This window comes from Cinclus cinclus, chromosome 19, assembly GCF_963662255.1.
Source record: "Cinclus cinclus chromosome 19, bCinCin1.1, whole genome shotgun sequence".
NCBI classification, from domain to species: Eukaryota; Metazoa; Chordata; class Aves; order Passeriformes; family Cinclidae; genus Cinclus; species Cinclus cinclus.
In genome coordinates this window covers 2,321,806-2,335,721 of record NC_085064.1, presented here as the reverse complement: position 1 = coordinate 2,335,721, position 13,916 = coordinate 2,321,806, and the positions used below count along the sequence as shown (strand labels likewise).

At 50.9% G+C, this 13,916-nt stretch overlaps 1 protein-coding gene across 3 annotated transcripts in view; it reads right to left on the bottom strand.

The window, feature by feature from the left end:
• The window catches only part of KCNT1 (potassium sodium-activated channel subfamily T member 1), a 62,213-nt gene extending 52,286 nt beyond the window's left edge, over positions 1 to 9,927 (bottom strand). For all 3 annotated transcript variants that reach the window (XM_062505561.1, XM_062505562.1, XM_062505563.1), the window contains exon 1: positions 9,833 to 9,927. In XM_062505561.1, the coding sequence (XP_062361545.1) occupies positions 9,833 to 9,927 (95 nt within the window). The remainder of the gene's footprint in view (positions 1 to 9,832) is intronic.
• Between the last annotated feature and the right edge of the window lie 3,989 nt (positions 9,928 to 13,916).

Genomic DNA, 13,916 nt, shown 5'->3' with positions numbered 1-13,916 from the left:
CTTTGGGTGGGGGAAAGCTCCTGAGGGAAGAGTCCCAGCCCTGCCTCTCACCCTGCAGCAGCCCCAGTGCCAGGGAGCTCCAACTCCAGCCCACCAGAGCGTGCCACGCACACACAAGGGCACAGTGACATGGTGACACAGCACCACGGGGCAGCGGCACCTCACCAGAGCCCAGCTCCACTGAGCAAAATCAGGATCTTTCCGCACCAACGCAGGCAGGTACAAACCCAACCCTCGCTATTTCTTAGCTCACATCAGGAAAGATTTTAGTTCATCAAAACAGAGTGCCTCAAAGGAAAGATGTGATTGAAGCTTCACTGAGGGACACCTGGCTGTGTCCCCTCTCACCACACTTCAGTCAGTCACCTCCCTGCAGTTAATTCAAGGCTATTTCACTCTAGTTGACCCCTCTGACCTCAAGGGCTGCCCATCCCCGGCAGCGTGTGCTGTTCTCCCTGCCCACAAATCCTTCCTGCCTTCCTTCCTCCCTTCCCTCTGGCTCTGAACCCTGGCAGGCTGCGGCCGTGGCTACTTGTACATCATGTAACACATCTCTGCACACCCACACAACTGCTGCAGGGAGGCAGGCAGGCAAAACAACCAGGCCATGGGGATGGGGAGAACACGAGAAGGATGCACCCTCTCCATGGCTAGAGGGATGTGGTTCCATGGGGGAAAACACAAGAAAATGCACGGGGGGGGGGGAACACCTGCACGGCATGCAGAAAACACATCTGGCTGCAGAAGGTTTCATCCCTAAGCTGAGGGCTGGCACCCAGCACAATGGGACAGACCACAGAGGGATGGCCTTGGAGAGGTCCCAACCCTGAGGTGTTGTGCCCATCCACAAACTTTGCTCCCCGCCTTCCTCTCACAAAACACACTTCCATGTCCTGTTTGTCTGTCAGCAAACAGCTCCAGGCTGTCTCCTGAAGGAACATGAGCAGATGGTCTGTCTGGAGGAAGACAGAAGCAAGACCAAGCAATTGTGGCCCCAGTGCAAGGCCGAAGAGGCAAAGCCAACTCAAAGCTCCTGGAGTTCCTCCAGAAAGCCACGGATGGCCCTGGCAGAGCACGTCTGCCCCTGCACCACATGGCTGATGGAGCCTTAGAACACAAAATAACTCTTAAAAGTGCTTGCAAGAGTTGCTTCACCCACTACTCCAGGGCTCCTGCTTTAAAGGACAAGTTTTCTGAGTTTGAGAAGTTTGGAAAACACTGAATGTTGGAAAACATTCCTCTAATCTGCTGGTGACGTGCTAACATCCGTGGCATTCCTGTCTCACCAAGGCCTTGTATTTCAACTCTATCACCACAAATTTCTTCCTTATCAATTATTTATAACCTAGAATAATTAAAGGGGAAAATGCTGAACCTGCCAGGGGATTTGCAGCCCTGAAAAGCTCCTTCCAGCCCTCTGGCTGTGCAGGGCAGATCTTTTAAGACACGGCCAATGAGGTTGTGGGGACAGAACAGAGAGCAGAGTCTGCCACCTCCCCACAGACTGTCACCACAGGGACCTGCTGCTCCAGCAGGCTGGACTTTGATCATCTCCCTGCAGTAAAACAGCCAGCCATAAATTTGCTAAAACGGCAACAAAAAGCTTCACAATGAGAGGAAATGAGGTCACGGAGCTGATGAAATTCAATGCTATTAATTTGTACAAAGTGTGATGTAGCAACGGAATCTAAACTCTGAACTCTCTGAAAGACAATTATTATTTTAATTGCAGCAATGCAGCAAATTGATGGAGTGATAATAGAAGAAATCTCCAGATTTGGGGACTGGGAGGCTGCACTGCCAACCCTTGGTGGGTAACCTGAGAGCAGCTGGCAAGAGCCTTGCACAGAGCCTGTGTGACCCATCTGAGCTGTCAGCCAGGAGCAAGAGGAGGTATTTTATTTGCAAATGAACACCTTCATCTCTGCTATGGATCCAGACAAGTGCCAGTGGAGCAGAAGCAAATGCAGCATGGCAGGGAAATCTGTGCTCGCTGCAGGGCTTCACTGGCAACGTGCTCACATCTCTCTTCATAGGCAGTCCTGAAATAATACACAGTAAAGGGTTGGTCCTGTCTATTGGTGGGACTTTTCAGAACCAGAGGTGTTTGGATTCAAATTCCAGCCTTTTATTCCCGTCTAAGCCCCTCTGCTGCACAGACTACAATAAAGTGAGTGGGATGCCTCCCAGGAGCATGTACATGAGCATTTCCTAACCAAGATACTCAGGCTCTGCTGGTGATCTCTTTTCTCACACAGGGGTCTGGAGGAGAGCAGCTCACACCTGAGCAGGGCTGGCACCGGGACAGGGCTGGCTACAGAGGGAGTGGGACCTCTGTGTCCCCCAAGGCTGCGAGCGGGGGATGCCCGAGCTCTGACTCTCCCTGCACACAGTCAGGCACTGAACAGGTTGTGCAGAGGAAAAGCAATGAGCACCACCTTCAGAACAGCAATACATTATTTCCCTTGGGAACAAAGATGCAACTGTGATGAGAGAAAGCGGTGGGAAAACAGAGCAGTAAAATTTAATGCATTCTCTGCAATTACAGCTACAGCTGCCAAGTTGTTTCTCGTGCTGTCACTACAGCAGGGGTGACAGCTTTGGTCTCAGCCCGACCTCCCAGCCTCACCTAAAGCAGCACAACACTCCTGGGGATTCCTGCAGGCCTGACAGGGCTTTGCTGTGCTGACAAACATCAGCGTCACCTCCCCAGGCTGTGGACACGGACTCACACTTGTGGTACACCCCTGTGCTAAAGAGACCCTGGGAGACCTCTGCCAAGGTTTGACATCCAAACCCAGGCTTCTCCCCACGTGGGAGTTGCTCCCTGCCCTTTCCCAGCAGGTTGAAGTGGCACCAAGGAGCCCCTGGCAGAAAGAAGCACCAGGGGCACAACAGGAGCAGCCAGTGATGCCCCACCAGGATTCAGTCCCACACCAAGGACACGTGGAAGGAGCTTTGCCCCAGTTAACCACGGCAGGAGCCAAGACTCCAGCATTTCTCATGCCCCTCTGCACTCTTTTCCAGGAAACTTCTCAGCTGGGACTTTCGGGGTGTCCTGTACCACTGCTGAGTGGTATAAAACAATTAATTTTCCCAGCTGTTTAATTTGCCATGAGTAAGGTCAGCCCCAGGGGCTGCCCTGGGGACGTGCCCAGCTCACCTGCAGAGCCCTTGCTTGTGCTCTCCCCTTCACTCAGGTGTCTTCAATACCTTGAAACGCTGTTTTCTCTTTCAAACCCATTCCCCCAATAAACAGAAAAGAAACCAAAGGGAAAGTAAACAAGTGGGAGAAGAAAACCAGCCCAGAGAGGGATGGAGATTGGAGCCCACAGTGTTAAATTGCACTAAATAACTGAGAATCAATGTTGTTCTTCCTTTTCCTCAGGGCACAGCCGTACATGGCAGCACTCCAGGGACACCTCTGCTCATTCCACCAGCCTGCTACGTGCACTTAATTTTATTGCAAGAAAGGGCCCACTGCTGACAGTGAAAATAATAGCCCTGGAAAAAAAAAAAGAAATGGCCGGGTTTTTTAAAATAAAATAATAGTTTAAATTACAAGAGAACCACCATTTCTTTCTTGCTCTATTACTTTTGTAACTTTCCAAATGCTCCTGCTAATGTCCAGGGTTACCTGCCTTAAGATGAAGACACAAGAGCACACCAATAGCTGCAAGGAAACATCAATTAAAAAAACTCCAAGCAGCACCGTAATTAAGATACAGCATTGGGAATCATCCCTGCAGCCTTTCAGAACAACTGGAAAAACAAACCTCAATTAAGAATGCTATAATTTAAAAAAAAAAAAATCTGCAAACACAAGAAAACCCAAATTTTATAAAGCTGCCTCAGGTTTCCAATGATCTTCATCTCAGTGTATCCCACCTGGAGCTGGGCTGAGGAATCCAGTGGCAACATTTGTTGGTTTTGGCTCTGTTAAGGGTGAGGTCCCCACAGCACACAGGGCTGTGGAGGGTGGGTTTCATGGTTACTCCTCCGTGTCAGGGGGCAAATGGGGCTGGCAGCAGATTTAGGAACACCCACACACTGCCCTAGGAGACTTCCCTACTCTGCTCTAAGCTCTAGACACACCACACCACATTCCATGAGAGCCCTGGGGATGACTGGAGGCCTGGGATGCTCGTTCTGTTCAATCCAGGAGCTCATCCAGGGATGAGCCTCTCTGGAGGAGCACGGGGCATCCACCCTGCTGCTCCTGGCCAGCAGCTTCTCCAACAACTTAGATGGATCTGGGGACAGGATTCAGTCTTGTCCACAGCCTTGGCTGGCACAGCAGAGCTGTTGGCATCTGCTCTGGAAAGAGCTCCACCTGCACGTGCCACGTGCCTGCCTGGCTCTGCTCCCTGGCTCAGGAGCACACAGGAGCAGGGGTGGCCCCAACAGGAGCAGGGGTGGCCCCAACAGGAGCAGGGGTGGCTCCAACAGGAGCAGGGGTGGCCCCAACAGGAGCAGGGGTGGCTCCAGCAGGAGCAGGGGTGGCTCCAACAGGAGCAGGGGTGGCTCCAACAGGAGCAGGGGTGGCCCCAACAGGAGCAGGGGTGGCTCCAACAGGAGCAGGGGTGGCTCCAACAGGAGCAGGGGTGGCCCCAGCTCCAGCTCCTGCCACAGGCTGGCTGGGCTGGCAGGGGCAAATTCCTGCTTGTGCTGCCACACGGAGACTCCTTGACAAAGCCCTGGCTCAGGGAAGCTGCCTCATCCAATTAATAACTGTTCTGGTTTTCCTTTGCCAGGTGGCAAAAGCAGAGGAGAAGCAATTCAATTCCTCTGGCCACACAGGCCCTCCCGAGCTCCTGTTTGGGATCCCACCCCCTTCACCAGTGTCATTTGTCACTTGGTTTGTTCAGGTCTCGTCACTGAGTTGTCCCTTGAGAGATTCTGCACCCGGGGCTGGTAGAAATGGGGCTGAACCCATTAAAAATGGGTTCCCTCATTAATGAGGGAATGGATATTAGCAATAAAATCCATCCTGCTTTCCAAGCAAGGGGTCAGACTGCTGGGGGATGAAGAGCCTTCCTCAGGGGAATTTTGTGGCACACAGGAACCAGAGATGAATCTCCTAATTCCAGGTACAAATCTTCACTGGCACAGAGGCTACAGCCTGAGCACACTTTGCACTGACTTAAAATATTGGCCATTACCTCACCAGCATAGAAATAAATGTCTCTAACTTCTGGATACAAATTGGAATTTTCAAATTGGCATCTGCATCTTCTGAATAAAATGAGGAAAATTGCCCATTAAATCAAATAGCAATGAAGTGAGGATTCAGCCACAGACATATTCAAGGAACCTGCCTCAGGAGCACAAAACTACCCAGCTCCATTAATGTAATGATGCTTTTTGATGAGGAAGTCACTTGGGGCATGTTAGCATGAAAACTGCAGGGATAAGATCCTCCAAGGCTGAGATTGCAGCCCTTCACTTTGCTCGTGCCAAGCATAATCTGACCTAAGATTTAGAGCCACCACTTAGTGACAAATTAAAGAGACAAAGACCAGATGTCAGGTCACAGACAAAGAAGTTGTAAGACTCTAAAAGATCTGAAAGCAGAAACTTAAAAGAATTGGCCCTGGTTGTCAAAATCCTCTTTTTTTGGTTATGCAACATCCAAAATATCTTTGATATGAAAAAAGGAGATGCTAAAATTTTATACAGAAGTTGCTGAATTCTTCTGCACAAGCAGCTTTTCCAAACATTCTCATCCATCAAAACCATTTTTTGCTGATAATTATCCTCAGAAAAATGCACTTAATCAAAGTGACATCCATTACTTCTCTCTCCTGTAAATAGGACTGTGGCTTCTGATGATGATTTTCTGGAAAGTGTTCAGACTATTTAAATTAGGCAACAAATAAGCTCCTAATAACACTTTTCTGAGATACAGTTTAATTTTATATATGGGCTTTTTTTTTTTTTTTTTGATACGTGCCCCAACCCAACTGTCAGCACTGTCCAAGAAAAGAGAATGCAGGAGATCAAAAACTGCCATAGTCAGGACAGCAAACATCAAAGGGATGCCACAGCTTGGGGTATGAAACAATATTTATCCACCCAGCAGATGTGCTTTCTCAGCTGCCTTTAATCAGCACTTGCAGCATCACTTCAGAACAGGAGCACCCAGCCCCAGCTCCGGGGGGATGCTGTGCTCAGCTCCTCCTCCCTTCCCCCTGCACCCCCCAACCTTGCTCCCACAGCCCCGTGGCACAGAGGATTCCCATGCCCAGAGGAGTCAGGAATGTGAAAATGCAGCCAGGTCCCAGCAGGGTTTGTGCCCCTCAGTTCTTCACCTTGTCTTTGTTACGGGCTCAACGTTTTAAACTCAGCCTTTGCTGGTGTGTGCCAGAGGCTCCGGGTGCTTTCATGTCCACAAAGCATCCGTGAGATGAGAAATGCAGTACTGCCATAAGCAAGCAGAACAAATCCATTTTTCTCCCAGAATGGACATCGACAGCACTTTCCAAATGGGAAAGAAACTTCTGAATTAGGCAGGACTAATGCCAGACAACGGAGGTGACTGCAAGGCTCCCAAAGAGAACCTTCCCTCCCCGGAGGAGAAATCACCTCCCAGTCCCTATGAGCCAGATTCCTGCCCTGAGAGCAGTTTGTACCCTCTGGGAATTCAGAGCTGAATGACACCTAATCCTGTTTCTCCAACCCAAAGACCTGCCTGGCAGAAATGTCAAGCCCAGAATTTAAATGCAGCTAAGCCCAAAGCCTTCCACCATCTCGAGGTGGTGAGTTCCAAAGATGAGTAGGATGATCCTAGAAGGAGCACTTGGACTTGACAACTCTAGATTTGCTTGTCATTAGGCTTTTCTATCTGTGTTTCACAAATCCATTTTCCTCCCACATTCCCTTCCCAGTCAGCCGTTTCCTATTTGCTTCCTGGCCAATTTATTGCAACCACCACAGGACGTTCACAGTGTTATTTTAATTTTCCTGTCTATCACTCCACCTGCCAAACAAAAAGCAAGCCCTGTTTAGATCAACTCGGCTCATCTTTCTCATCCCAGAAACAAAAATAAATTAGGAGCAGGCTAATTTACCCATTCCACCTCAAGTTCAGCTCCTTCAGTTCCAGAGGTTATCTGGACCTATTCTCTCCTCCTGCTGTACCACAGCTCTCTAATTATCTGCTTCTTCCAACAAGCTCTCATCTCCTCAAGCTCCAGCATTACCTCATTCCCTTACCTCAGCCCAGGGCTGGTGTCTCTTCAGCATCCTCTGTGATGAGGATGCACTAATCCATCTCTAACAGGAATGATTTCAATTCTCCACAAGCAGCAAAACCCAGGCTCCCCTTTGGCCTCTGATCCTTTTAGTCTTTGCTGACCCCAGAAATCTCCTCCCTTCAGCAGCACGTTCATTCCAGGGTCATGTTCAAAACCAGACATTTGAAACACTAATGTTTTAAGCATTCCTTTAACAAATAAATGATATATTCAGCATTATGGGTGTTTTCCTTCAGTGTGACATCTCTGAGCCCAACGAGCTCTGTTTTACCACTCGTGGTTCCCTGCAGAGTTTACATGGGGGAATTTTCCTCAGCACATCCCTGTCAGGGCTGTAACAAAGCTCCTCACAGCACAACACTGAGCTGCTTATCATCCACAAGCACAGCAAAGCCAAAAAGTCTTTCTGCTTTTTTGGGTTTTTTTTTCTGATTCAGTGGGTTTGGAGCAGACTAATGAACTAGTCATAATTATTCCAGCGAGCTTGATTCAGCCACAAGGTCCCACTATCATTAATGACTTGGACTGGAATTTAGGCCTAACAGCAACATTTCCCAAAGCCCACAGCTCATCTCAGCTCCCAGTGAAGTCAAGTGGACTCCAGTGAGCAGCAAATGTGGGCTCAGAGACCAGCATTCCCAAACATAATGAAATTATCAGTATTTTCCTGATGACGGGGAAATCAAACAACTCAAGAAAACAGCACAAAGCCAGTGAAACTGAGATATCTTGAGAAACAAGACTAATGAATTCTTGAGTAACAGGGCTAATGAAATAACGTAACAACCCAGAGTAGCTCCACATTAAAATTAAAGAGAGATGCTGAATCAGAAAGACTCAAATCTAGAGGAAAAGGAAGGTTAGAGGGTGTAACCAGAGAAATACAGAAAGAGCACAGTCTGGAATTTCCATCTTCCATATGTCCGATGCTTTCAAATACTTAAATATGAAAAGTATTAGATCTTCAAACTTGACCAAATGAGCCTTATCACAGCCATTCTGAAACCCAGACATTTTCTGCAGCAGGAATTTCATATTAACTTCTCACTTGGTGTCATAAAACTATATTAATATTTAAGTGTCTGTTAAGGAAATCTGGGCTTTAAAACCGTCAGGATCACAGACTCATTTTTGAGCCAGACCAATTTTATGCAGCGATAAAAGTTAGAAACACTTATAGAGAACATTTGTAAAACCCACATTCACAGTCTCAAAGCCAAATTCACTTTTTTTTTTCCGCATGACACTTGTACACATAAAAAAAAGAAATTATCCTTTAAGAGAGATGCACAAAAGCCTTGATGCAGGTGTACCAAGCACACAGCAGCTAGTCAAGGACTAGCCAGGAATTGAAAGGGCTTTTCCCAACAAGAATTACATTTCTCTTTGTTTGCATCACACAATTAATTGGTGGGGAAAGATAAAAATCTGACTCCGTATTAGCACTGCAGCTCCTGGGTATTTATGACATGAACAGAATTGAAGGGAAGGTGCTTGTTCCTCTTGATTTAACTGCTCTGCCCATGGAATTCTCTTGCCACTCATGGCATTCCCTTTGTTGCTCACTCAACCTGGGGGATAAATCCCAGCCAGGCAGGAACACCAGGATCAGCACATTCCTCTGGTCAGCCCAAGGAAGGGAGAGTGGCACCACAACCCCAGCAGCTCTTCAGAGCCACCCTGCTGCCAAGACAACATCCAAGAACAGCCCGGAGGAGCCATCCCTCCAAAATAAATGGTTGTCAGCCCAAATTCCACACACGGTGCCACAGGGAGTTCCACCAGCCCCTCACTGTCCCACACATCGGCCCCTTCTCCTGTCTGCCAACTCCTGATGGGATCCCAGTGTGTAGCAAGCTGCCCACACAGCTCAGAGCCTGCTGGCCCAGTACCCCCACAGCTCCCAGCACATCCAGCATCCTGGAGCACCCAGATGTTCCCAGCGCACCCATGACCTCCACCCGCTGCACACCCGCACATCCCAGCGGTGCCACACGCCACCAGATCCCCCAGCACATCCCAGTGCCCGCAGACTCCAAACACCACCGGATCCCCCAGCACATCCCAGTGCCCGCAGGCTCCAAACACCACCGGATCCCCCAGCACATCCCAGTGCCCGCAGGCTCCAAACACCACCGGATCCCCCAGCACATCCCAGTGCCCGCAGGCTCCAAACACCACCGGATCCCCCAGCACATCCCAGTGCCCGCAGGCTCCAAACACCACCGGATCCCCCAGCACATCCCAGTGCCCGCAGGCTCCAAACACCACCGGATCCCCCAGCACATCCCAGTGCCCGCAGACTCCAAACACCGCCGCACATCTCAACATCCGTGCCCAGAGCCGCCGTCAGCACCGCGGAGAGCTCCGCACCGAGCGGGCTCCGGCTCCGCGCCCGCGGTACCGCGGAGAGCTCCGCGTCCACCCCGCGCCCGTTCCGGGGGTGTCTCAGGTGTGTCCCCCCAGCCCAGGTGTGTGTCCCCGTCCTCGGGCAGCGCCCCAGCTCCGTGTGTCCCTCCCGGCGGGTCGATGTCCCCGCGCCCTCCAGCCCGCTGTCCCCGCCGTGCGCCCCGAACCTGTCGTCGCTCTGGAAGGATTGGTCCCCCAGCAGCAGATCACGGAATCGGTACCGGGGCGGCAGGGGCAGCACCTCGGACTCCAGCTCCGTCATCTTCAGGGAGGCGATGTCCAGAATGACCCCGCTCTTGCGGCTCCCGCCGCCGTCCCCGCTGCCACAGCCGCCGGGCGACGAGAGCCTGCGGGAGAGAAGGGGACAGCGCTAATGGGGGGGCCAAGAGGGGGGCCCTACCCTGCCCTGCCCACCCCACCGCCCGCCCCAGCACCTCCTCCGGGGCCGGCCCCGCGCCACCCGCACCCCCGCACGCACCGCACCCCCCCGGCCGCGATTACATTGCGGGGCAGGCGGCCGTGCCCCCCCTGCAGAGCGCTCCCCCCGGGGGCATTGGGTGGCTCGGGGCTCCGCCGGCTCAGGAGAGCGGCCGGCGGGGCGGGCAGGGTCCCCCGGAGCGCCCCGCAGAGCGGCACCGGGCGCAGGACATTTGCTGCTCAGCAGGCGAGCGACGGAGAGAAAGAGGAGCCAATGGAAAAGCCCAATCGCCGGGAGGGAATAAAACTGCTCGCAAGATAATCGAGAGCTGACAGCCAAACCCAGATCCACCCCCAGCCTCCCCCCGCAACGAAAAGTAAGGATGGGAGGCAGGCAAGGCGATGGCTCCACAAGCGTGCTGGAAGCAGAAGCACAACCTCCTCTCTGGACTGCTGGCACTTAAATCATCCGAACAACCCCAGGATTAAATGAGAAACCGCGAAGGCTGATGACTCAGTCGCCTGTCCAGCTGCCAAGTGTCGTGGCCAGGAGGATACATCACCCATCCCTTGGCATGCCGGTGGCTCCGGTCGGGGGTGGGGGGTGGCAGTGCCTGGGAGAGACCCAAGGTGATGGCTCAAAGATAGCTGCGTGTGGCCACTAGGCACAGAGAGATCACACCCAAGCGGCTCCCGGGAGGTTATATCAGAGGGTTAAGGGCTTTCTTTGGTCTCTTTTCTCAAAGCACATTTATCAGCCAGAACGTGGGCACGCCCCTGCTGCCCACACCAGCTCGAGCTACCGATCTCAGCAGATTTGGGTTAAACTGAAACTTCACAAAGCAGCAAAGCCATTCGTTGCAGAGACCCCAAAAGGAAACACCCAAGTCCTGATCCTTTCTGGCTCTTCTTCATCAGTGAAACTCATCCATGCCATGACAGAATTTCAGACTCTTTGTGAGAAGAGGGGGAGGACAGGGAGGGCTTGGAAGAGAAGTGGTGCCTCTGAGCTGATTCTTTGTCCCTCACATGTAACTTCGGAGTGTGAGGCAGCAAATAGCTGAAAGACTCCAGCTCCTGTCTGATGCACTTCCAGGAGTCTCATCCAAAGCCTCTCCAACTCATTCCCAGCTTCTTCCCACAGCTTTGCCTCCAGTACAGCCTGCACAAGCTAAAGACAGGCAAAAGAGCTCCCAGCAGCTGGGTCCTGAGCTGGCTCTGTGCACATATCCAGGGATTTGTCGCAGGGATGGGAGCCGAGGCTCCTCTGATCATCTTCTATCTTTAACAACTCACGCCTCTGTAAATCAGCTCCCAGCTGACCAGATTCCAAAGTCCTGCTCAGCTGTTGTTCCCGAGTTTCCAGAAGAGCAATGGGCGTGCAGAATTTCTGCTGAACACAGCCCCACAAGACAACCCAGCCCGCTCTCAGCGCTTCAGATGGTTCTCACTGATGATATTTGTCACTTAATTCTATCCCCCCCAGAGCTTTTCAGCTCCTTTTAGCTGCCATATGCACAGTGCAGCCAAGGCTCTGCACCAACTAACGCATCTGTGCAGGGCCTCGGGCACCAGGGAGGTTATTCTATGCTACTCATTGATCCAAAACTTGGTCTTTAAGATAAATCAAGCCAAACTCTTGTCAACTCAAGCACTCCCTCTGGATCAAGCCATTTAAACACCGAAGTCTGCTGACCACCTCTAGCTCAGGTTGCAAAGGAGGATCTAACGTTAAGCACCAAAAAAAAAAAAAAAAAAAAGCTACAATTAAGTCTTTCCTCTTAGAGCTTAACTATGACAAATTAGGCCAAAAGCACGCTGTTTCTAGGCCATCAGGACAGCATTCTGGAACTCAAATTTCAGCACGAGGAAATGCAATTTTAAAGAATTATCCACTCTCTTATTATCACCGTGGTTCAAAGTGGGGAGCCAGGCGCCTGGCTCCAAATGGGGGTGATGATAATTGGGTTTGAAGGAGACTGTCACACCCAGTGCTCTCCAGTGATTATGAAGTGCCTGTTTAAAGGAGCACCTCGTTTCCTCTCCAAGAGGAAAGGCTGCACAGCCATGGACACACTGGCTGCCATGTGGAAAGGGCACCTTTACCCACAGCTGCCACCCTGCCTGACATTCCACAGCTCCTGTGGGTCAGGCCAGGCAGGGCTATGCTCATCCTGCACCCTCTGGGAGCTGTGGATGCCCACAGATATTCCCAGCCATTCTCTTGGATATCAAAAGCTCATTTTTGGGGTTTGGGTGCTGTTTTATTTTTAAATTCCACATGGTTCTTTTAAAACTCAGTTAATCCATCTCTCCTGGCCTCAGATCATGTGTCAGATCATGAAACAAAGAAATTATTTACCAGTGTACTCTATCAGCATTTAGAAACTGTAGTAAAATCCAATTATATCAGTAGCTCTGGAAACACAATTTCTGCTGTCTGCATCTGAATTTCTTCTCCCATTGGCAGTAGCAGCTACACTTTGAATGTATTTTCTCTTAATTCTTGCATACAAAATCATTCAGAATTTTAAAATTTTGGCACTTTTTTTTTTCTTATTCTGGATGAAGCTCCACTACAAGGAATACTGCATTCGCTTGTTGGTTAAAACGTCTTTATCAATTGCACAGTGACTTTGAGAGGTTGCACATCGATGTCTCAGACAAAAGTGGTCCTGCATTGCACACAGATCTCCTGACACTGGCACAGAGGATTTACAACCTCTCCTCCCAAACACAGGGATCCTGAGCTATGGAAATGCCACAGCGACCTGGCTGCTTCTTCAAAGCTGTAGTGGTATAAAATAAAAAATTCATGAACAAGCTCATTTATTGCATAGTCTTCAAATACTACCAAAAAAAAAAAAATCCTGGAGTGGTTTATAGCTAAATACAGACCTGCAGCTTTATTTTTATCATCCCTTTCCTTCCTTCCTTCCTTCCTCCAGAACCATGTACCACCAAAAAAGCTCGCTGCAATCACATATGGAAACCTCAACACTCTTCCCCTCTGTCGCTTCGGCAGCGTCTCTCCCGCAGCTTGGCCAGCTCCCCGCAGCCATCGGGAGGGGGCCACACCCTGCTCATCCTCCTGGGAACCCTGGGGCTGGGACCAAGCCCTGCGTGATCCAGGCCAGCCCCCCCTTAAACCACAGCCAGACCCAGCAGTGCCCAGTTCAGCAAACACAGGAGCTGCACCTGCCTTGGGCTCCTTCAATCCTCCCCTGGGCCCAGCCACGTTCTTCCCTTCCTGGATCCAGCTGGGACACTCAGGGGAGCCTCGCTGCTGCCAGCACCATGCCCTGGGGCTGGGAATGCCAGCACCAAACCAGAGAGGTGGTGACATGGTGTGGTTCAGTGTGGTTCTGAAGGGCCGTGTGCTCTCCGGAGCTCCTCAGAGCTCTCCAGATCCAAGAGGCAGCTTTGTCTCACAGGAAAACACACAGGCAGGGAGCTTCTTGTAATGAATATTAGGAGTTCCAGTATCATTTTTAGCTGTCTGTCAAAGAAGAGGAAGGGCACAAGCCGAGTTCCTCCTCTGCCTACTTGCACACCACAAAAACCACAGAGCATCTTCCTGCTTCCCACCACAAACCAGTCCCAAACTGCCCGGGGTCATCCCAGACCCACACTGGTGCTGGGTGATGGAACTGCCCAGACCTGCCAGACACCCTCAGGAGCTCCAAAGCTCTCGGTGACACCTCTGCTCTGTCAGCACCACAAGTTATCAGAGGCGACGCTCTCCCTCTCCTCCCTCTGAGGGCTGGGGTGTGCAAACAGAACAGGTGAACCTGCATTTGGGGCAAGCTCTTGTATAATCTCCAGTCTAAACCT